Genomic DNA, 24,899 nt, shown 5'->3' with positions numbered 1-24,899 from the left:
ATGATGTAGCTTCTTGACTTTTGATGGTAAGTTCATGACTGGAGGTTATGTAGAATATCAGATGTTGAAGTATTTAATCTTGCGGTTTTTTCAGTCAGATAAAATTAATAGGGTGTAGAAAAAGATACACTGCATATTTTTCTCTTCAGGAAATGGGTGATTTGTAATTTCCATAGTGCTAATTCTAATAATGAGCAAAATTATTCATGGTACAGATAATTATCATTTTTTGTGTGTGTATTCTTACTGTATTTTTTTAATATATAATTAATTTTTACAAATTGCTAAAATTTAAAAATGCAGACATTAGTCAGGTGGGAAGAACAATCACCCTGGGAAAAAAGCACAGACTTATTTATCAAATTCGAAATTGCCTTTATCTTAGAATTTTCTGTTGAGTTACAGCAGTAGATATGGTTACTGTACTGTCTTCTTTGTTGAACCTAGGAATAATAATGGTTGGAGTTATTGTTGGATCCAAGAAGACTGGTATTAATCCCGACAATGTTGCCACTCCTATAGCAGCAAGTTTTGGAGATCTTATCACTCTTGCTATACTAGCTTGGATAAGTCAGGGTCTTTACACTTGCCTTGGTAAGTCTGTTTTTAAGTCTGCATGTCTTCCTAGGAACCTTTTTTGGACTAGGCAGTGGTGGGGAGCCAGGGAGGGAGAGATTTAGAAAACATTTTAGTTTGACTGACTTTTTTGTCAACGTTTATGCCACTGAATGGTAAATCTTGGGTTGCAGCATTACACCATGATCGTTTTTTAAGACAATACAAATCACTAACCACAATCTTGGCACAACCTACTACTATCTGAAAAACTTTCACAGTATCACAGTCAATCTACATGTAGATTAGAAACTCTAGTTGCTGAATTTAGTCTGCATTCTTGGGAGGGAGGGAAACTATTTTCATCCAAGTTTTCCTGAATGCCCACCCCTAAATCAAATATTTGCTTCTCCGAGCCCTTTTGAAGTTTCTCCCCTTGCACTGAAGGGAAGGAGTTGAACTGGGTGCCTTGGTCAGCTGCTGGGAGAGGAGTACTTCTTTGAGAATTTTTTTTGTTAGAGTGTGGTTTTAGACAACATTCAAATATATCTTGAGCTGCAGCTGTGCCCAGAAACCAAAATAACAATAATTTAAGTACTTTGAGTAACATTAGCGAGTCTACAAGTATCTATTTGAAGAAGTGCTTTGTGATTGCTATGATTTTAAGTGATTTATGCAGACTATTGTGAGTTTCCTTCTAATTCCTTCCAAGTACTTTCCAGCTCCATTGCAATACCTCCTTGTTTCCTCATCTTCCCTGCTCCAGCTTCCAATACCAGTTTCCTCAGCGATTTCCTATCTCTTGTTTCCCTCCCGGTGTGACACTTCCACGTCTCCCTCCTGTTCCGTGCGCCTGGGCTTGATTTTACCAGCGTTTCCATCTGCTTTTCACTAAATGAAACAGTCGCTTCCAGCTTCTCCCAATAATGGCCTTCCTCTCCTCTGTTCTCTTTGTGGTGTTATGTGATATAAACTGGCTGACCGTATTCCAACGTAGCTATTTTTGCTACAGCTTTCTTCGGAACAGCAGTTCTGCCATGAGAGACGAAAACACGTATAACCCCTCTGAATAGTGAAGCAGCAATGGAGAGGTCTTTGCTGACTGCTGACCTCAGAGGGCAATGATCTAATCCTGCTTTGTGCATGAATTCTGTCTGGCTTCTTGGTGACAGTTTTTTACTGTTTATAACTTTCCCACTAATAGCTGTGAACAGGTGAATTACACATAAACAGCTCCAAACTATGTTTCTTATTAATGACTTTTTTCCTCCAGTCTGCAATTCTTCTCTTCTACTAGTTATTTGCATGTTTCTATAGCTCTTTTGAAACTGTTTTTCTGATTTCTAGAACCTCTACCATCTAAATTCTACTCTCTTAAAGGAGCGGACTACTGAAGAAAGTTCATCATCACAATGTCTGCTAAAAATGAATGTGCTTTTAGTTATTATTAGAAGCATGCCTGGATAGTAGCTGATGGAATGAAGTGCTTGATTGTCACAGAAGAGAATGGAAAATGAGAATGAGTGACTAAAAAAATCAGTCTTTTTCCTCCTGTTTCTTCATTTCCTCCATGAAGAAATAAAAAGTGTGAAAAAATGTCCTCACAGGAGGAGAAAAATGTTCAGAATAATGTTTAAAGTTAAATTATTACTGCAGCTGACTCCTTCTGTAGAAACTAGTTAAAGTCTCTGGTGTTTAAAAGCCATAATTGTAGACAATTATAGTATACCATAGGCCAAATTTTGTGTTGTCCATAAGAGGTTTGCGAGACACGTTGATATCACCACATATATTCTTTACATCTATGCTCACTTTTCAAGCCTTTTTATGTAAGAATTTGGGCTGTTTTGTGTAACAGCATCAGTGAGAAATGCTATTTAGTAAGACTCAAGCTACCTTGGTGTGACTTGCCATTTTGTTTCTTAGTTTTCAACCAATGATTTTATGTTTTCAGTGTTTGATTTTTCATGTTTGGAAAGTGTTGACATGATATCAGCTTAAATGTATCAGCCATTATTAATATTTTCTTTGTTTTTCTTAAACTTATATTGTTTTGTTTATTTCACAACTATATTTACATACTTTATATTATATTCTCATAAAGTAACCTATTTCTAAAATACATCATTTAAATACTTCTTTTAAGGAAGTTGATAGACTTACAGTGAAAAGAAGATTGGTACAGATTTTTTTAGAATCATAGAATGGCCTAGGCTGGAAGGGACCTTAGAGATCATCTAGTCCAATCTCCCTGTCATGGGCAGGGACGCCACCTCTCGACTAGACCAGGCAACACGTGGGGACCGAGTAGGTATCGAACCTGCAACCTTGGTGTTGTCATTCTTGTCAGCACCACACTCAACCCGCTGAGCTAACTGGCTCTCTTTCTTTTGTCTTTTCTCCTGATGAGAAAAACAGAGAGGAAGCCTCTACTCATGAAATTTGGTGTCTCTAGCCAATGCTAGTGCCGGTGATTTTGTTTCCTAAATCTTTTCCCTCCAAATATTAGTTTCTTATGTATTTGCATTGTAATGTTCTCTATATAACTGCCTATATGACTCAAAGATCGTAAATCATTAGTACTGAGTCTTAATCTTTTTAACAGCTCCCTCTACTCCTTTCCTTTTTTTTTTTCAATTGTAACCACAGGCAAAACTTAGGTAATGTGCTAAATAAGCAATGTGTAAATAAGCAACGTGTATTATTTTGTGACTATATCTAGTACTGCTTCTTATGCTCTATATAAACTACAGATCATATCTTTTTAAAAGGAGTAACTACTACTAATATTTCAGTTTTTCCTAAAACATGCCTTGTGGTTTGGAGTTTTTTTAATCTAAAAAAAAAAAACAGACAAAAAGTACTCAACCCCCGAAAGAAGATGGGGAAAGAAACTTGGCTTTCTTCCTTTCACGCATTTCCAGAAATTTACATCTCTACTTACAGCTGGCCTGATGTAACTCAGAGGAATAAAAAAAGAAGTGGGACCAGTTTGAAGGGGGGCCTTTGCTACTTTTACAGTGTCACAGCCACTCACATTTTAGACCACTACTGCAGTTGAAAAGCAGATCCAACAAGTGTGTAGGGGGAAGGATTAGTGTGCTCAAGTAAGTTTCTGAGAGTTACTCTGTTTTCTTCCTATGTGCTCTTCCTGAAATATTTCTCTTGTGGTGATACATGTAATTATCCAGTTACCGCTAAAATAACTGCTTCTGCTCTTTACGTTTTTGTTCAGTGTCTTTGTATTTCTTTCTCTTATGAAACAGAGAGTCTTTCTAAAGTAAGAGCACGCCACAAAGCCCTTGGAAATGCATTTTTTCCAAGATGCATGTATTTGCACCATGAAATAGGAACAAGGAATAAAAGCATGGAGTAGCTTCAGCTCAGGAGAGGTATAAAATGGTTAAGAAGCAGGCTAAAAAAAAAAAAGTTAAAGAAGCTTTTTACATGATACATGATTGGGATGTGGAACTTACTGCCATGGTGTATTAAGAGGACCAAAGTGATATCAGAAAACTCTTCGGATAAATTAATCAGAGAGGAATCCATTGAGGAGTACTGAACAGACAGATGCAGACAGAAACTTGAGTGATGAAGTCCTTGAGGCAAGCAACAGCAGAAGCTGTCAGATCACACTGAAAGAAGTATCGCTCTAAACTTGTCCATTTCTTTCTTTCTTTCCACAAGCTGTTGACTGTAGTCAGACATGGATTATCGACTAGATAAGACCTTTGGCCTTACGCAGCACAAATGTTCTTAGTTCTTTTTGTTGTTTCCTTGCTTTCTCAATGCTAGAATAACAAGCACAATGGGAATGGTCTACAGAAACCCACAGGTTATGGGCTAGGAATGAAGAAGGTGGGATTCACCTCTAAAATATGTTCTGAATTAACTGTTTTTCCCTATGATTCATTATCCTAACTATGCAAATGTACTGAAACAAAGGGTAAGTTTCTGACTCCTTTCTGCAGTGGAAGAGTTGTTTTCATAGTGAGACTGGAAGGGGGGAAATTATTTATGTAAAAATTTTCTGCTTGTCTCTAGCCTAGCTATACACACTTGTTCCCAGCCTTTGGTTTGAGAGGATGCTTCACGACCTACCCAGAAGAGGCAGAGGACAAGACTGTAACATTCTTATCTAGGCTAGGGCCAAATCAAACGTCTTGGTTGGCCACTATCATATATATAGTTTCTTACAAATTCATCTGAATGCTTTAAAAATAATGGCAAAGCTATCAAACGCGGAATTTAAATAGTACAAGGTTAACAGTTCTTTCTATCTTAACAACTCCCTCAAAGGAGCTGTGCCTGTGAATGCTTGTTCAGTAGCTGGGAGAGCACTAGAGGGCTCCCCAGGACCGCTGCTGGGCCCCGGCTCCTGTTCCCCCAGCACAACGAGGGGAGAGTTCTGGAGTAGGAATCACAGAATCACAGAATTATTGAGGCTGGAAAAGACCTCTGAGATCACCAAGTCCAGCCTATGACCCAACACCACCACATCGGCCAGACCACGGCACTAAGTGCCACATCCAGCCTCTCCTTGAACACCTCTAGGGACGGTGACTCCACCACTTCCCTGGGCAGTGCATCCCAATGCCTGAGCACCCTCTCCTTGAAGAAGTGAGATCCAACCTAAACCTTCCCTGACACAGTTTCAGGCCGTGCCCTCTCATCCTGTCACCAGTTGCCCGGGAGAAGAACCTGAACATTAATGTACCAGGAAGATCTGGTACATTAAATGGGGAGATCTGTGTTGCTCCTCATTTGATTCAGATCATAAAGACTGAAAACTTCATTCAAAACTTTCCTTTTTTTTCCCCTTACAGAACGTCAGTTAAACATATGCATTTATCTCTTGTGCATGTTGGATCCGAGTTGGGAAGACAAAGCATGTCAGTAACGTTAACAGTGTCAGATACCTCCCAGTTGCTTTGAAGTAGTGTATTTCCAATTTACCTCTGATTCTTTATAATTCTTGGGCTGTATTCTTAGACTAGCTCTCCAAGCTTGGAGACTAGTGCAGATAGTTAAATACTCTCCCTTTTTTTCATGAATGCATTCTAATGAGATCTTTAGCTGTTATTGGGCTTAAAAAAGAAATTATTGTAAAAGGCATATCTTTTTGAACTTTAATTTCCTTTCCTGTGTTGGTAGAAGTCCTGTAATAAAGAGTACAGTGGGCTCATTGTTGATGTACAAGTGAAAGAATTTCAAAATCTAGTGATCAATTAGGGTAATGCTTGCCTTTGTGTCTGTATTTTGTGTTCAATGTTTGCAAGAGAGGACCTTTGCTGACCAGCAGACTTTACTATTTAATGAAATTGGTAACTTCTCCAAAAATGTGGTAAAGACTTGGAACTCATTTTGTGCCCTTTTATATTTTACTAAACTACATTAGAGCTGTTCTCTCATTCTGACCTTTAAATCAGCCGTTGGGCGTCTGGTACCTGCTAATGCCTCACCTTGGTTCCATATCAGAGGAACAGACAGAGAGGGAGAAAGAAAAAGTAACAAGGATACAGTATGATTTATGTCTTGGGAAGAAAAAAGAGGAAAAAAAAAGCAGGAGGCAAAAAGGGGAGAGGTTTCAAAATTTTAAATAAATAGCTGTAGAATTAATGATGTCTTTCCATGTGACCAATTCTGGGGCACACAGGGATCTTCCTTCATTGCAGGTGGAGGGAAGGATGTATTTGCCAGGGCAATAAGTAGTTCCAGAACTTTGCATCAGTACATATTTGTCTTTTTTATTAAGTTTGATAAAACAAAACTATAGTTACGAAATAAAGGAATCATGTATTGTCTGTACTCTTCTGAGTAAGAACTCTGCGTTAGGCCCACCTCTTAGTTCACAGAAAGAGGAAAAACAGGGAAAAAGAGGCACCACAAGGGAAGGAGATAATATACTGTAGCACAGTTAGATAGGAAAAGGAAAAAAATAATTTTGAGCCTTTTCTCATGCTCATTCTAATGGATTTCAACTTTTAGCTTGCCCAGTAAACAGTTATTTTAGTATGCTGGCTCTGCTGCAGAGGTTGTTAGCAGCCAATGCAGAAGGATAGTAACTTCCAAAAACTCTATAGCAGTTCTTCCAGGACTAATTTTAGCTCCACCAAGATAACATCAAAGTAGCAATTGCTTGAATTTGCAGCCTTCGTAATAAGCCATAATACATGGGTGAGAATACTTTTTTAGATACTAAATATTCTTCTTTGGTAAAGTGTTTGTGTGTTCTACATTAACTACTTCAGCCTGTTAATTTAAAATATATTTTGCATTAAGACTTGTCCAAATTCTGGAACTTTAGACAAAATGTAATTATCCCAAAATACATGACCACATTTATCATAAAGCTAAGTATATGTAGAAGTACAATGTTTGCATAGTGTTTATATGTATATATTTGTCATTAGCATAAATTTTCCATTATTTACCAAACTGTTGAATTAGGAAGTCTTGAACTACTGTAATAGTTTGTGTGTGGATGGGACTGTAAATCCAACTAATCTGAAAAAAAATGGTTTTCTTTCTGTGGAGGCAGCTGTTTGCCCTAGAAGCTCAGATTTACGATTCTACCCACTGGTGTTTGCAGTTGTGTTTCTATGTAATTAATTGTGGCTCTGGATTTTCAAACTCAGACTGGTTATAGAACAACTGACTACTGATATAAATGTCTCAGTATTACACATTGTGGTTGCATCAGTTAGATATGCTATTTCTGGAAAGATTACTCTATTTGTGCTTTGGAAAGGAGGAGGTGTAAATATTCTATGTATCTGTGTGTAAACAAAACACATTTTCAATCTACTCAGTTTCTTCTTCTTCTTTTGTAGATATGTTACAAAATAATGCTCAACATTCCACATCTTTATTGCATTTTATGGTAAAGCATCATACAAAAATCCACTTCAGAATTCCTTCTTTATACACATAGTTCTGTCCTTGAGAACATGGGAGGCGGTGATCACAGACAGCAGATATTAACCGTATTGTTTAGTGCAGTATTTGAAACTTCTGTAGCGATAAAGACTATTAAAATTCCTCAGTTGCATGATGTAGCTTGTAATGTATTTTAGAGTTCCAAATCAGAAAAAAAATGTATAAGGATGTCTTGAAAGTAATACAGGTTTGTTTGTTTTTCTGTATTATTATTTTAGAGACATATTACTATGTATCTCCTTTGGTTGGTGCCTTTTTTTTGGCTCTGACTCCGATGGGGATTGTCATAGCTGCCAAACACCCAGCTACCAGAACTGTTCTCCATTCAGGATGGGAGCCTGTTATAACTGCCATGATTATAAGCAGGTAAGTCTATTTGCCTTGCTTTGTCTTGATACGATAGTCATCCTGGTTTTCTTTATTTCTTACTTTACACCTGATCGTACTTGAAAAAAAAACACATTTAAGGAGCCTCTAGAACGCAGAGTGTGAATAAACTTTAATATTCCCAACGTGTGGAAGTTGCAAAGTCAAGCGGCAGGTGGGAATGAGTGGGGGAGCCGGCAGTAGCCTGTTCCAGTGACTGAGCAGAAGTGCACCCTATGAAGTGAAGGAAATGGTGAGCTCTTCTGTCTGCTGCTGCTTCCAATCAAGATCATACACTGATCTAAGAGATTATTTAATCCAAGGAAAGTCATGGATCTTAAAAGTGGAGTGATTGGCTGAAATGCTATTGGCCTTTGTTATGCAAGAAGTCGATTTTATTATCTAAATAACTGCAGCGGTGTTAGTCTGTAGCTGAGAACAAGGCAATGAGGTGGAGGGAGAGATGAGAAGAAAATTGTAGCTTGAAGATGTTCTAGGACAGATTGCTAAAATAGTTTTTAGATACTCATTACTGTGTCTGCTTGCCTTATTCTAAGCACTGTACTTTGTTTTTCAGTATTGGTGGCCTTATTCTGGACACAACTGTATCTGATCCTAATTTGGTTGGAATTGTTGTTTATACCCCAGTAATTAATGGTAAGACTATGACAGGTTTGCGTGCTTCTGTATATCAATTGATATGCCTTGGTTTGAGAAAAGTTTTATTGCAGTAATTTTTTGTTATGCTAATTAGCATCTTGTATACTAATTTCAGCTTTTGATTTTGGTGTCAACAGTTGTTTATATGAACACCGAAGGAGTGCTTCCTGATCTTAGTTACTAGAACCTTTAAACCATGACAAGGAATGTGAGAAATAGGAGCCTAAAGTAGGCATTAAGAAACTGAAAGTGTAAATATTGTAATGTATTCAAATATTAAATGATCAGATATTATATCAAAATGGTTATGGCTGAGGAAAATGTAGATAAAATATAATTTCAAAGTATTTTCTTATGAACATTCAAGGACATTTTCAAAACAGTAATTTACTATTTACATGTAATGTACATAGAGGTAGAGAACTAACAGGGCTGCTACAGACAAATAAGCAGATTTCTCAAGAAAAATATATGTTGTTTCCCATGCTTGGTATGCATTTTTCCAGATGTGTAAGAATCTATTTGTGAAAATTTAGTCCTTCAGTTAAGTGTTCTGTCATATGATTACAGCAAGGCAAATTTTGTAAGAACAGTTAATAGCCTATTAGAATGATGCAGTTTGAAAATGCTTTTTTTTCCACGGCAGTGTTACAGGGTTGATACATATTTAGTTTGCAATAATTATAAACACCAGATATGTTCCCACTGTATTGCTGCCCTGCTGTTCTTTTCCCCTTTTGCATTACTCACTTTGATTTCTTACATTGTTTTGCACTCTTATGTATTTTTTTATTTTTTAAACCATTTTTCCAATTGCCAAGACAATTCTGACTTCTAATTTTTGGCTTACAAAGTGCTTTTGACTTAACTTGGCCATTGCAAATTCCATATAGATACAATCTATTGTGTTTTCTAAGATATCAGTTAAATTAATGATGACCCCTTGTTTTGCACCTAGATAATAAAATGTTAATGTAGACACTGAGTTTTAGTTTTGAACCACTTTGTCCTGATATAATTAATTTTCCAGAATTTGCTAATGGAAATGTAGCATGGAATAGCACCAAAACATTTTGATAAGCCTAACTGCATTGGAGAGTTAGCTCTTCAGTTAGAGGAGGAAATTGTATTGTTTCGATGGAAGCACGTTCCTGACAAATTCACATTAGTTCTTGTTTTACAGCTTTCATATCTTCTAGATGCTTAAATTGGAGTTTTTTATAATTTGCTTTAATATATAAATTTCACTGATATACAGATTCCCTGGATCATCGATTTTGGTCTTTTTAAAAGATAAATTTTCTGTTTTCCCCATTACAGCCCTCTGGTATTCTCTAACCTCTGAGATAATCAGTTTTCAAAAATGAACACTGATAGTTCATCTAGCTCTCTAAGGATGCACTAAATTTAGCTTACCCTGAGGCACTAATACATACTAGTTTGTGATCAGATTATCACCATTTTTATGAAGGCAATAGACAAAAGGAACTGAGTATTTCAGTCCTCCATAGAGCATGTTGCTAGTTCTTCTCCCTTTAAGTTCTACTTTTCCCTTCTTCTTACTTTTAATATGAAACCTTTCTGTGTTGCCACTTGTGTTCCTTGCTAACTGTAAATTAATTTTTACACTCAGCCTTTATACGTCCTTGCCTGTGCCTAGCCTTTGTATTAATTCAAAATAACAAGTACTTGCATCTGCCTTTTGTGTGTTTCTGGTTTTGATTTCCAGATACCTAAAGAGCAAGGCAGACACGTTGATCTTCAACTATTTTGTGCTTTACATCTATAACTTTTCTTATAAAAGTCCTTTTTGGTAACAGCCAAACTCCTAAGAGAAGAGTATAACAACGCCAAGGTTGCGGGTTTGATTCCCGTTCGGTCCCCATGTGTTGCCTGATCTAGTCGAGAGGTGGCGTCCCTGGTGGCAGGGAGGCTGGATTAAAATGATCTCTAAGGTCCCTTCCAGCTTAGGCCATTCTGTGATTCTATGATTATGTTTTTGTTTTTAGGCAGGTGTACTCAAAACAGTTCTCTTACCAGTGGTCCTGCTTTCCTAGGTGACATCCCTTGGTTACAAAGGCCAAAAACTGCCTGGAGGTTGTTTCTTACTGTTTCCACTTAAACTTCTATTTCTGCTCCAATACAGTACCAGAACACTTCTGGAATTGCTCTATAGAATTCACTTATTCTATGCATGCTGCCTACAGCGGATACAGATCTCAAGCATATATGCCTTTCTCAAGGCCTTGTGCTCCTACCAGGTGTTGCAATGGCGATGGTCTTTTATCCTGTAGTAGTTATGGACTGTTCTTGTAAGTGGAACTATGCATCCTAGTCAAGGTCATTTTCTTTCACAGAAATTGGCTGTGAAATCTGGATTACCTGCGTGTTTACCTTTTACCTTCTTAACATTTTTAGCTAATGATTGGACTTAAGGAAAAAATTTTAGTTGCTAAGAACTACAGCTTACTATAAACACGTCTCTAGAGAAACAGAGAGCTGTGCCATTTTGGTTTGTATTTTCTTTCATAAGCTTATCAACAGAATTAAGGCAACACGCGATCTTTTTAACTATCTATAGAGAAAAACAACTAGCTAAAAGCTGTATGTAGCCCTGGATGCTTTGCTGACAGGTCAAAAGATCCTTGAAGAGTTAGGCAGGTGGAAGAGAGGAAAAGCTTAGGGCAGGGAGAGAGAGTCCTTCAAGAAAGCAGGGATAGCAAGAGGCATGCTTGTAGCTGTGGCAGTCCCACACTGGTCCTGTGGTGATGATTCCTGTGATGATTGTACCACCCACATTCAAAATGTTGCTTTTTCATAGAAAGTTTTGTATTACTAGACTGTTCGTAGCCTTTGTCATCTGCCCCCTGGACTACTGTGCGGTGCCTAAGAATGTTATTTCCAAGCCTCAGCAGGTGCCTTGCTCTGTTGTCCATCTGGATTCTTCATGCTTAGCTCTTCCTTTTCTTGTTACACGTAAAATAGTCTCCCAACTCTCAAAACTTGAACTTCTTCAGTGACTAGTAAAGGACCATCGATGAGTTGTTTATAATCTATATTTCCAGGACCTCTGTTATTATCCCAGACTTAAACTCTATACTGAAAGAAGAGAAACCTCATACCAAGCTCCATTTTGGAGCTCATAGCAAGGTCCCAACAACAGCCCAAGACTAGAAGTCTTGCGACAGAGGCATAAAGTAAAGCTAGCCTAAGGCTCCTGGCTTGTTACTACCAATAGCAATAATGCTTTTCACAGCACCATTGGGCAACAACAGAAGCACTGAGATTATTCTGGTTTTCCCTCATCTGCAAAGAGCAGAGGGAAGTAATGTGCAAGTGTTGTATGTGCATGTGCTAACCCCCTCAACCCTTAGAATTCTAAGGATAGAGACATTTCTCTTGGGGAAAATACAGAGAAAATCCGTTATGTGTAGAAGTTGCAGAGTGGGCCTGTTTTATGGTGTGCCTCCTGGAAAAGGAAATTGTAGGTAGGTGATTTTTTTTTGGTTGCTCTTAAATTAGCCTCTCTTGGGCTTCATAATTCTGCTGGCACCTTTCGATATTGCTGGTCAGTATAGTAAACTAGGGGTTAGGAAAACTTTCAGTTAAAAAAGCATATCTATTGACACTCATTTGCTGACATAAAAGTTGTGCAAGACCACTTAACAGATGGCTTTTTAAATATTGCTGTTGCAGAAAGCTTTCTTTACCAGTGCTTTCCTGGTCTTGGAATTCTCATTGTAAGCCTAAGTAGTGAAAGGAGCTGAAGGCTTTCACCTCCAAACACTTTTAAGATGCCTTTTCCTTCCTCTTACCTTAAAGTTTATTGCTCCTATGACAATGAAAACCTGAAAGAAACTGGGGAAACCTGAAAGAGATATTGTAAGCTATTGTTTTGGAGTTTTTTTATTTCTGAGGACTGTGTAATTTTGGCCAGGTTTTGAAGCTATCACTGTTGGTTTTTTCAGTGACAATTACCATATCTCAAAGGCTTCCTGTGTGTGCCATTAAGTAGCTTTCAACCAGGTCCTATCTGGATAGTCTGCGTATTATTAAATGTGAGACGAGTTACTTTTTTCACATATGACACACAGCGTGGAGCCATAAATCTTTGGGTTTAAGAAATATTGGTCTGGAATTTGAGCAACCTCAAAGGTTCTTACCCCTATTAACAATAACTGCGAATATTTGCCAAGACTATTAAAATAGTTCCTATGCAGACAGGCATTTATAGTCAGCTTTACTGGTGGTGGCCAGAAGCATTTCACAGCCGTTTTTCCATTTTTCCCATTGAACAAATTTTTTTGAGATGAATAGTTATTTTTAGTTCTGTGGTTGGTTGGGTTAAATTTTAACTCTGCTTTGTAAAATAAATCAATAAATAATTTTGTGGTTTCAGCCATTGTGGTAGTTAGAAACTACTTGAGATTTAGGTGTCTGTGTTTGAGGTACTGAAGGTCTGAATACAGTAAGTCAGCCCAAGCACGGCTGTGCCTCAGTCTAGATACCCAAGCTGATCTTTATGTTTTCTAATGGATGAGATGGTTAAAATTTGCAAATCCTCTTAGAGCATCACAGCATGTTGAAATTGGCTCAGGAATTGCAATTTGCAAGTAACTGAGTTCCTTTTGTGCAGAAAAAAAAGATAATACCTTAGACAATTATATGCTTCTGAACATGCTGCAGAAATGAATTAAGGTGCAGTTACCAGATAGAGCCACTTCCCGCTCCATTTTCCTTGTATGCTTAGACGAAACATTGTGAGATATCTTCTAAGTATTTGCATTTCAGGTGTTACTGCATAATAACCAACATGTTGCTAGACTTTACCCGATTTTTTATGCATCTTGTAGAATGAAGATTCTGCAAATTAATTCTGAAAACACCTGAAAATCAGAAATGCTTTGCATTTCTGAGTAACACAAACCTGTTGTAGTATTTCTTACTCTTTGTCTGTGCATATTATAAAGAGCATTTGATATCTGGAGGCAATAAATGTGGATCAAGGAATATGAGAAACCCATATGAGAAAATTTAACACACAACTTACTGTATGTCTGTTATCTGAGAGATGAAAGTTAAGCTTATGTAATACATTCCCCAAACCATGCCTTTTTTATCTAATAGTAGGATAAATTGAATGACAGACTTTCAACTTTTTCATACATCTTTTGCTGTAAGTTGTTTTGGAAAAAAAAATACCTAGAAACCATTCCTTCTCAAAAAAAAAATTTTTTAATAACTGTGTATTTTAATCTCTTAGAGCATAGTTTTACTGTCAAGTTTCACACAACAGAGTAGGGCTTTGATTGGAAGATAACTGTTGTCTCAGACAGTTGAGCATCTGAAATTTGCCTCTCTAAACATTAGTGTGTCTGTATGTAGTAAAGCAATTTAGCTGGGTAGCAAATTAATTTTTCTGTGTCCTGGATAGGAGGTGATAGTCTCAGAAGGCACCTATATTGTATGAGAACTTTATAGTACAGTCTTTATTTTAGCATGAAAAAAGGAGGAGGATTTTGACTTTGCATGTTTACTTCTTGATGCGTTATTGGGTGATAGTTTTACTACTTTTTAATTGCTAACCTGTACATGAAAATCTGCGTTTTCTTTACTATTATAGATGTATGTTCTGTCTTTTAAGTCTTACTTGTAAATTTTTTAGAAGATTTTGCTAATCGTTAGTTTCTACAACACAATTATTTCAAGAATATTTTGGACAGTCAAGGAACAATTTTTTATTAGGCATAGGAAAGAAATTATTTATAAGTAAAATCAAAGTTAAAATGTAATAATTTGCATGTATGATGTTGTCTCAAAGACTTCTCTTAAAAACCCATCCATATAGGAAAAGCTAATGATTTTCAACTGTTTTCCACCAAATATTTTTAAGTATTAAAAGAAATACTAGAGTAAAAAGGAAGATAAAACACATATGGATGACAAATCAACATAAAAAGGTAGATAGTTAAGCTAGGCTTCTAATCGATTTCATTTGCATAAAATGTGATTTTTTTGAAGTTAATGGTAGAGAGGTCAGGGCAAAAATTGATCTAGAATTTTCTGAAAGATACAACTTTATTCAGAAATTTAGAGCTTTTGGTCACTGTTGTAACTGAGAATCTTTTCCTTCCTTTTCATTTAATTTTTGTAATACAAATGACATCCAAAAATGTTGATTTTGAACTCCAAAAAGACTAATTCACAAAACTGACTTATTTTGTACTCAGGAGCACACAAAAGTGAGAATCTTCTTGCCTTCCTTCTCTTGATAGATTTACAAGAAAAATCAGTTCGGGAATTGCGTGGGCAAACTAGGAGTATGAGAGGAAGAACAGTCCTATTATTCAACTGCATTGTAATTTATACCAGTTCTACCCGTGGAGTACAGCTGGGATACTATGCAACCTAGAGGGTTACATTTGCTGTGAACTTTGGCTTTGGAACAACTTGACTCTGGATGCCTGGCCTTCCTGCAGATAAACTAAAACCCTGAGCAAGGGGCTCCAAACAGTGTCTGACAGATAGTGAACTACCTTGAAAAATCACGGGAAGACAAGTAACTTTTCTGCTCAAGACTCAAAATTTAGAGTCCTTGACTAAGGTTAGATGGATACATCTGTTCCTCAAAAGCAATAAGCAAGTAGTACTTGCTCTGTTAATTTGAAACACAGGTGAAATAGAGGTGGGAGGAAGAGGCAGCATTATTTACCTTTTTATAAAATCATAGAAGCATTTAGGTTGGAAGGGACATTTTTGAGATCTAGTCCAACCCCCTGCTTGAGCAGGGTCCACTAGAGCAGGTTGTCCAGTTCTGTCTCTGGCCCTGTGTTGGACTCACTCCAGTAAGTCCATTTCTTGTACTGGGGAGCTCAGAAATGAACATGATACTCCAGAGGTGTGTGTGCAGGGTCCAGAGGAAGCATCCCCTCTCTTGGCCTGCTGGTGTTGCTTTTCCTAATGCAGCCCATGGTGCTTGGCCATGGAGGTGAGTCAACTTCTTGTCCTCCAGGACTGCCATTTCCTTCTCTGCAGAGGTGCTTTCCATATGGTCAACCCCCAGCCTGTACTAATATATGAGGTTGTTTCTACCCAGATGCAGGACTTTGCATTTCCTTTTGTTGAACTTTGTGAGATTGCTCTCAGCCCAGCTCTTCAGCCTATACGGTACTCTCTGAATGGCAGTACAGTCCTCTGTTTATCAGCCTCTCCTCACAGTTTTCCCTGGAAAACGTTACCCTGTTTATCAAAACATGCGGCATAAGATCCGAGGAAAAAACCAACTCAGTATGTTACACAGCACATTGGATGGCCTCAAACTAATCTGCATCAGCAACACCCATCCAGCTTCACTTATATTCTGTTTTTTTACCTATAATGAGAGTTATGAGACACAGATTTGCTTTGAAGTATTCTTTAAGATGCATTGATGTAAAGTACATTTAATGTGTTTTTCCGAATAGCATGGTTACTTCTATTAATAGAAAAATCCATTTTTCCAGATAATGATTAATAGAATCACGCCTGTAGGCCTATTTGCAAATACATGACATAGTTTTGACTCTATTTTGAATATGATTTTCTGTGCTTGTTAGACAAAAAAGAACTGTGATAATTTTAAGAAGTGTTCTTGCTTAGTCCTTAACTGGCTCAATATAATGACGATTTTTAAATTTTCTTTTAATGTTGTAAGTCAGCATGATGTCCTTCATGCTTTAGCAGACCATGCCTCTTCTGCTATTGATAAAGTAGCACTCCAAAGTTAAACATGTCTGTAAACAGTTAAACAGTTACCAGTTGCAGGATTTTACTCTTGAAAGAAATTATTTTCCTCTGTGTTGTAGTTTGCACGAGAATGAAAAGCTAACAAAGATAGTCTTTATTGTAATTTGCTGTGGTGACTGCAATACTGTTTTTGAGGGGAAAAAATATCCGACTTAAATGTTTCTGGAAACAGTCCTCATATGTTTACAGAGATTTTCATAATATGAGCAGCTACTGAGTACATGACCTTTTCACGCATTCAGAGAAGCTATCAATTTTGTATATTGACGTCTTGTGAACCTGCACAGTTTTATCCATGTTTTGGTTCTTGTAGGGATCTGATTAATCTGATACTGCCGAGATAACTTCACATGCACAGTAAACGCTGTTACAAAACAAACTGAATATCGCTGTACATATTGAAGTGATTCATTCAATGCAAGCACAGCTTTATCCAAGTCATTAATGACTCAGTAACGAAACCTGATTCCGTGCTGTTTTGTATCCCGAGTTTTTAGAGCACCGGGTAGCACTTCCAGCCCCCAGTGTTCCCTGCGGCCATGTGTCCCTGCAAAACTCACTGGTCACAACGTTCTTTTTCTTCTCCCTCTGCTTTCCACAACCTCATTGTTCCTCTTCTGTGTCACTGAACTACTGGCTGAGCAAGAGGCATCATGCCTAGGTCCAAGCAAGATGCTGACTGTCAACTGACATGCTTATGCCTTTAACTGTACAGTTCATATTACTGCTTTTGTCTCAGTGAGGGCACAGGTTCAAGTCTTTATTTATCTATCCGCTGTTTCCTTGTCATTAGCTTATTTAATCATACTTGCCTGGCAGGAAAGAATCTGGAGGCATGTGGTGCTTTGCCCCTGGCTTGAGGCCAGGAGCCCACCAAAGCCACTCTATCACTCCCCCTTCTTAGATGGACAGGGGAGAGGGAAAATATAGCAAGAGGCCTGTGGGTTAGGATAAGAACAGTTTAATACAGTAGAAAAGCAAAGACCGTGTGCGGAAGCAAAGCCAAATAAAGATTATTCTCCACTTCCCATCAGCATGCAATGTCCAACCACTTTCCCAGGAAGCAGGGCTCCAATATGTGTAGCAGTTGTTCCAGAGGACAAACACAAACAGCGAATGCCCCCCCGCTTCCCTCTTCCTTCTCGCTTTTTTATCTGAGCTGACGTCATATGGTATGGAATACCCCTTTGGCCAGTTTGGGTCAGCTGGCCCCCTACTGTTGGAGAAATGTTGGAAAACCACAGCCTTGGTGCTGTGTGAGGACTGCTCAGCAGTAGCCAAAACTCCGGGGTGCTATCAACACCCTTCTAGCTACTACTCCAAAAAACACAGCACTGTGAGAGCTGCTGTGGGAAAATTAACTCCATCTCAGCCTGACCCAATACAGGGGCTGATGGGCAGATGGCTGAACATGAGCTAGCAGGGTGCGGAGATGGCCAAGAAGGCCAACAGCATCCTGGCCTGTATCAAAAACAGCTTCAGTACCATGTTCAGTTTTGGGCACCACAGTGTAAGAAGGATGTTGAGGATCGGGTCTAGAAAAGAGCAACAAAGCTGGTGAGGGGTCTGGAGGACAAATCTTATGAGGAAGTGCTGAGGAAACTGGGGTTGTTTAGCCTGGAGAAAGGGAGGCTCGGGGGATACCTTATTGCTCTCCACAACTCCTTGAAAGGAGGTTGTAGTGAGGTGAGTGTTGCTCTCTTCTCTCAAGTTAGTAGCAATAGGACAAAAGGAAATGGCTTCAGATTACACCAGGGCACGTTTAGATTGCATATTAGGAAAAATTTCTTTACTGAAAGAGTGACGAGGCATTGGAACAGGAAGCCCAGAGAAGTAGTGGAGTCACCATCCCTGAAGATGTTCAAAAACCATGTAGATGTGGCACTTCGGGACATGGTGTAGTAGTCATGGTAGTGTTGGGTAGATAATTGGACTTGATGAACTTAGAGGTCTTTTCCAACCTTAATGATTCTATGATTCTATGACTGGAGGTAGTTAATATCTTTATCCTTTGGTCAGATATGGTTGAAATTGCCCCAAAGGTTCAAAAATAATTAGAGGGAAGAATTGGTAGATGAATGGACAGAACTAAAAGGCAGTGTGATTGCTGCTGTCCATCACCATATGTTGTCGACTGGTTGAGACTGAGCAGATCAATGAATTTTGGAAGTTTTTTCACTTCAGTACACCTGTCTATCTTCTATGACTTAAAAACATGCCACTGAGATTATTGAGACTCAGACCAAATGAAATTTTAAATTATTTTGCTTAATTATTTTGCTTAATTATTATTATTTTGCTTAATATATATATTATATATATGTGTAAAATATATAATATTTGCTTAATATATATTATTTTACTTACTATATATGTACTTATTATGTTACAGGTATGTATTAGTTAATTGTTAAACCTACCGTTTGATGTCTCCTGTTCTTTCTTTAGCTTGTTTACCTACTCCTAAGCTTTGTCATAATATGAATATGACCTTTCCAGTTACCTCAGATAGATTGTAGATATTCAACTTAGCTGCAATCAAAACAGAAAAGAAAATGGTACAACTCTTGAAATCCCACTCAGCACTGGCTCTTATGGTTAGCACCTCAGCTTCCTCTGCAGAGCAGGTTATCACCTCCTTTTATCAATGTCCCATGACTGGTCAGTTTGTTTTAGAATCGTTTTCAATAGTTTTCAATCATTTTTCTTGTTATGTACATGTACAACAGGGCTTGGGGCATACTTACTCAAAACAATGGTTATAAAAGTAAAAAGATTTGTGGTTAATAGCTATCCATCAAAGGATTGACAACCAACCTTATACCTTCTTTAATAGATTTGTCCATGTCTCTGCTGTCCAGACAGTTTTTTATTGCCATTTCAAATGGGCAAATATCAGTTTTCCTTAATTCTTTTCTCTCACTCTGTTTCCCTTGTTATTTAGGGAAAAATGTGATAATTTATCCTATTTCTGACTGTCTGAATTTGTTGAGGCAAATGATTATCAGTCACAAGAGGAAATTGCATACATCCTAGCAAATAGTTGAAATCGGTTTTTTTTTGTGCCAACATGATTTATGGTTGCATTGCTACAAACCTCAAAACATACCCTGAAAACCAGACCTTTTTAGTTCTTTTATTTCTTCTTGTAGTGCTATAAGGGATATAGACAGAAGAGATACAGTGAGGGAAGAATTTACTAATTTTTTCATTTAATATTGTTTTAAATATATCAGTTATTGCAGTTGTTAGCCTGCTTATAGTTACCCAGATTGTTTTTATACCATCTTTTGTAAGCTAAAACTATTTTATATTTTCTAGTCATATGGCACCATCCCCAGCTTTGTAACTCTATTAAGAAGCAGTTTTACATAACAGCTTTTTTTGTAATTCAGTCATAGAAATTATCTGATCCCCATCCAAATGTACTGCACTGATCATTAATTTTATTTCTGCCTCCCTTTCCACACCTCGTTCCCATTAGTCAGAAACCTCAAACTTGTTCTCAGTTAAAGAACAGGATTTGGGTGCTACTTGGTTGGTTTTAAACTGTTTAAACCTCTTTTTCAGTTTAGATAAACCCATTATTTTACTTCTCTTTCTGTAGTACATCTGTAAAAAAGCTACTGTTACTTTAATTTTCCTTGCAAACATTGACTCAACCTTTTTGTAGTACATATTTTGTCCCTGTATCTCTTGATGCAGGTAAATTTGATGAAAATTCCTTTCTGCCAACTCCATGTTTTTTTCTAATACCTCATTTCCTGATTTGTATTTGAAGATTTTTGCTTAAAAGTCCTCATTCCTTGCAAGCTTCAGCCATTATCTGTCTTTAATCAGTGATGAGGCAGGAAATCTTCTCTAAGTTCTCAGTATTAGATCTTTGTCTCAACCACTCCGCAGTCACCAAAAGGATTTGGCAAATAGTGTCTTCTGGTGACCACAGATATTTGTTCTGCAAACAGCCAAAGTGAAATATCCAGAGGTAGACCAGATTGAAGTGAAATATCCAGTGACAGACCAAATTGTAGCCCAAGTTTATTGACTTGTTTTAATGCTTGATGTTAGCCTGTCTGTAACTAATATACATTGTAAATGAGGTTCTCTTTTTGAGTTTTGTTTCTAGGGGACTGTATTAAACAGTTTGTAAATGTGCAAAAATATTCCCTACTAGAAGAAAAAAGTAGTTGAAAATTTACCACTTGTTCCCTTTTGTTTTTCAGGTATTGGTGGCAATCTAGTAGCTATTCAAGCTAGCAGAATTTCTACCTACCTCCATTTACATAGCATTCCTGGAGAGCTGCCAGAAGAAGCCAAGGGTTGCTATTATCCGTGCAGGACCTATTATGGTACAGGTATGTACTAGTTAATTGTTAAAACTACTGTTTCATGTCTCCTTTCTTTCCCTTGTTTATCTGCTCCTCAGCTTTGTCATTTGACTCCAAAAGTTCAAACCCACCTCCTATTTGGACCAAGTTTTATAGTATTTTATATATTTTATATGCTGCTAAGCCAAGTCCCTACATTCCATTTCCCATTTGTCATTTTCTTTCTAGGTTCTTGCTTCAGAGCTTATTCCTCTCCCCTGTATTGCCCCCTTTCCCAGTAAGGTAGTAACTGTGGTGAAAAGGGGTGTGTCAACACTGCTGTGAAATGAATTGGAACAGATAAGAAAATAGTAAATGTGGGATTACGTTTTAGAAATATAAGGCACTTTTGAGGATATCTTGAATATGGTATCCAAAACATTCTCTTTCCTAGGGAGCCTTTAGGAAAAACTGCAGCTCCAAAAAAGTAGATGATGTTACATGAGTACAGAGTGACAGCAGTTTGCATCCTCTTCTGCAAGAGCCTTGCTTAACTTTTCTGGGAGACACTAGAGGTGGCTTTTTTTCGCCCTGTGAAAATTCTCAAGGTTTTTAAGAACAAATAATGTCTGCTGTTCCATAATAGTCAATGCTGTGGAATTCTGAAACTGCTTTTTATATTGAAATTAATAAAAATCTAGTATAGTAATTGAAGAGCTTAACTGATTTTATTTTTTTTAATTGTAGGCGTAAATAACAAATCAGCCCAAGTTCTGCTTCTTTTGGTGATTCCTGGACACCTGATTTTCTTGTACACTATCCACTTAATGAAAAGCGGCCACACTTCCTTAACTCCGATCTTTATAGCAGTATACTTGTTTGCAGCTCTGCTACAGGTAAGAGCAAGTACAGTTTGAAAAGGGTTGTATAAAATCGAGTTCTTGGAGAAAAATATGTTTTATCTGATTTCTGAAATCTCATTAATATTACAGGAAGGCATGGGTTAGTTTTGAAGTGACTATCTATCGCCACATGCACACAGCTTGCACAGGTGTGTCTGTAGTGTGAGTGCTTTTCAGAAGACACTTGACTGCGTAATTTCTCAGTCATGCATCTTCCACTTTCTCTTTCACATGCTTCTTGGAATCATTTCATCCAAAACCCCCGTCATTTTAATCAACTAGAGGGGAGATGGAGAGAAAGAAAAGCAGCATTTATGAATAATGATTACATCAAGGAAAACTCTCAAAAAAAAATCTCGTAATTCACATTACTGTTTTGGTTAACATAGTCAAAGATGCAGCAGATGAGAATGTTATGGCTTGCTTGGCGCATTCTTAATACTTAGTAAAATTGGGATTAGTCTGACAGTGATCACTGTACAAGAAATTGGAGTTGCATTGACTGTCAAACACGGTTGCATTATTTTGGCAGGTTTTACCTAGTGGCCTTTTCACACCCAGCAAGCACAGTTCTTGAAAGATGCCTTTTGAAATAGCAATGCCTTGAAGTGAAATAATTTCACTTAGAGAAATCAGTACTACAAAATGAAATGTGTTTATTAAATCCACAGCCAATTTTTAGCTAAAACTTGACTGAATTGACTGTAATATTTCATTATACCTTAAAAGAAAAATTGTTTGTGTTACACAATAAAAATGCAGTTGAAATATCCGTAAGTTAAATACGCATACTACTTCTAACAATGTGGCCAATTTAGTTCTAAATTGACAACAACGTTATCATCAGTCATCTCTAGTAAAAATTACGATTTCTAATGTTCTGAATTGTATTTTTGTGTTTATCACACTCAATATAGGTTTAAAAAACTGTTACTATTTTAATTTCATATGGAAATTTTATATTTTTTGTAGGAATGTAATGTTTCAACCTTTGCAAATGAGAATGTCATACTAATAGTTACAAATTACTTTTCATTTTCCTCTTACATAACATTCCTAGTTTCCAGCCTTATCACCTCTTTTATAATGTGTTTTCCTGCAGAAATGATGCTGTTCCTTCACCCTGTCTGTTCTGGCTGTCTGGATCTCCGTTCTAATTACTTTTAGCCCATTTCCTTTAGCCCATTTCAGTCAAGTTTTTCTCAGTCTCAGCACTCTCGGTGATACTAAGTTCCTATAAGCTTAACAAAAGCAGGTTAGGAGGGGTTAATGCCTCTGCTGAAGGTAGATCTGTGATTTCAGCTGTTATTAGACTTCAGAGATTTGGCATGGGAATCAACCTAAATTCATAAATCCATTTGAAATCCATACAGTCCTCCTGCTCACAGAACTTCAATTGTAAAGTGTTTTCGGGACACAAACCTTTTCTTCAGCAGCAAAGGGTAGGGTAAGATGTGAGAAATGCAGAAGTCCGGCTGAAAACCAAGTCAAAGTGCTACGGCAGGACTTTCGGATCATACGGTAATTCAGACTCATCATCGGCACACGCACACACAAAAAAGTCGATTTTTAAAAATTCAAGGTTTGATTATTCAGTTTTGCAGTCATGCATCTCCCCTGCCATCCCTAAGGCCACACTCGATTTTATTGGGTTTTCACCTATAAAGCAGACATCATAGAGCTTTTTTTTATAGATTTTTTTCCTCTTTATCTTCTGTCTTTAGCCATAACAGGTAGTTTGAGATGTATTTACTTTGAAACTGAGCAATAGTATTGCACACTGTAACTTCTCATGGATCTTGACAGTTTTATAATTTGAAACCCCATGTTTTTTAACACTTGAAAATATTTAATAGATTCTTTTCCCCATTTTAATTATTGTGGCATTTTTCTAGTGGTGATTATACATACCTCTAATCAGAGCAGGTTTAAAATTTTTGGAGAGATGATTCTTGCTCTAACCCTTAAAACATGAACATGTTTTGTTAGCCTGTCAGTCTGAGCACTTCCCTACTGTAGTTATATGCTTTAGGTTTCTCCTTTCTCAAGGAAAACAGTTAAATATTCGTACATTCTCCTTCTTCCCTTTTTTTTCAGTGACATCATTCATGCACCTGGATATAGTAAAAAACAGTTTTCAAGCTGGCATTTCTTTTGGCATAAGCCAACATCTACTAATCTCATTTTTCCAGTTTTTTTAAATATTTTTGTCCTCCCAGTGAGAACTTCTCCATTTCTGCTGTAAAACTGAAAAACCTCACAGCTAATTATTGTCATTTCGATTATCAACAAAATAGGTCCATTGACAGACTTTAGGGCAGTGAGAAATCTGCATTTTAGGGCTTTTTTTTGGTACTATATTAAACTTTCATTTATTTTCATATTATATGGAAGGCATATGAAAATGAATGTCAAAAATTACATGCCTTGTAATTACAGGCCCTCATGCAGGCTCTGTCTTTTATGTTTGATGTGGTAGACGATAATTTAATGGAACAGAGAGAATTAATTATGGACAGTCCTGTATTTGAGGAGGTTTGATATCAGTGCTTTGCCCTTTCCAGTTCCTTACTCGTATTGAGCTCAAGGGTGGGAAGGGTAGCCGAATAATAGTTATGGCAATATACCACCTATTTTGGTTTTCTCCACTATGTTAAAAGATTAATGCTAAATTAAAAAACAACAGCAACAAAATGAATTTCTATCTTTAAAATTTGTTAATTAACGATCTATTTCAGTCCACTGTAAAATATGCTGTTAAATAATTTAGCATTTTACGGTAGTCACTTCAATATATCTCTCTTCCTCTGTCAGTTTATGCTATTCCACATTATCTGTACAGCAAACTTTTAACATATATGAATACATTTTAACAAGACCAAGACTTTTTCAGAGTGCCTGTAAACATCAATAATCTTCTTTGCAGAGTGATAAAATGAAATTCATTTGCATTGCAAGCTCTATAAAATATTACTGAAGTTATCTTCCTCCAGTTCTGATACTTTCATTGTTTGATTTTTGATTTTTCACCACCCATGCCTATTAGCTTCTTTTCTCTCTTCGTTCTACATGTTCTTAGATACTGTCTCCTCAGCTTGTAATTTAATTGAAATATTTATGAGAAATAAGGAATTAATATGACATGATGTACATTAACAATAGTATGTTTTAGTTATTATTGGTCAGAAATATGTTATGTAAGAAAACAAAGTATAGTTTCATTGAATCTGTAAGTGTTTCTAAAACTTACTAAGTTAAAGATATCTTTAAATATCATTATTATGATCTGCATTCTCTCTGATTATCTATGAACAAAACTGTTCTGGGTTTCTAGACTTAAGAAACCCAAGAAAGTGTTTTGCATTTTTTTCTTTTAATTTCCCTA

General features: G+C 37.1%; 1 protein-coding gene across 1 annotated transcript in view; it reads left to right on the top strand.

Moving 5' to 3' along the window:
- Nucleotides 1-24,899, top strand: part of LOC104280043 (solute carrier family 41 member 2) — a 37,709-nt gene that overhangs the window by 5,855 nt on the left and 6,955 nt on the right. Inside the window, exons 4-8 of the mRNA XM_009877570.1 lie at nucleotides 448-594; nucleotides 7,713-7,860; nucleotides 8,438-8,517; nucleotides 20,529-20,660; nucleotides 21,360-21,508. Coding sequence (XP_009875872.1) covers nucleotides 448-594; nucleotides 7,713-7,860; nucleotides 8,438-8,517; nucleotides 20,529-20,660; nucleotides 21,360-21,508 — 656 coding nt within the window. The remainder of the gene's footprint in view (nucleotides 1-447; nucleotides 595-7,712; nucleotides 7,861-8,437; nucleotides 8,518-20,528; nucleotides 20,661-21,359; nucleotides 21,509-24,899) is intronic.

This window comes from Apaloderma vittatum, unplaced genomic scaffold (genome assembly GCF_000703405.1).
Source record: "Apaloderma vittatum isolate BGI_N311 unplaced genomic scaffold, ASM70340v1 scaffold6301, whole genome shotgun sequence".
Taxonomy (NCBI): Eukaryota; Metazoa; Chordata; class Aves; order Trogoniformes; family Trogonidae; genus Apaloderma; species Apaloderma vittatum.
This window is presented reverse-complemented; position numbering and strand designations above follow the sequence as displayed.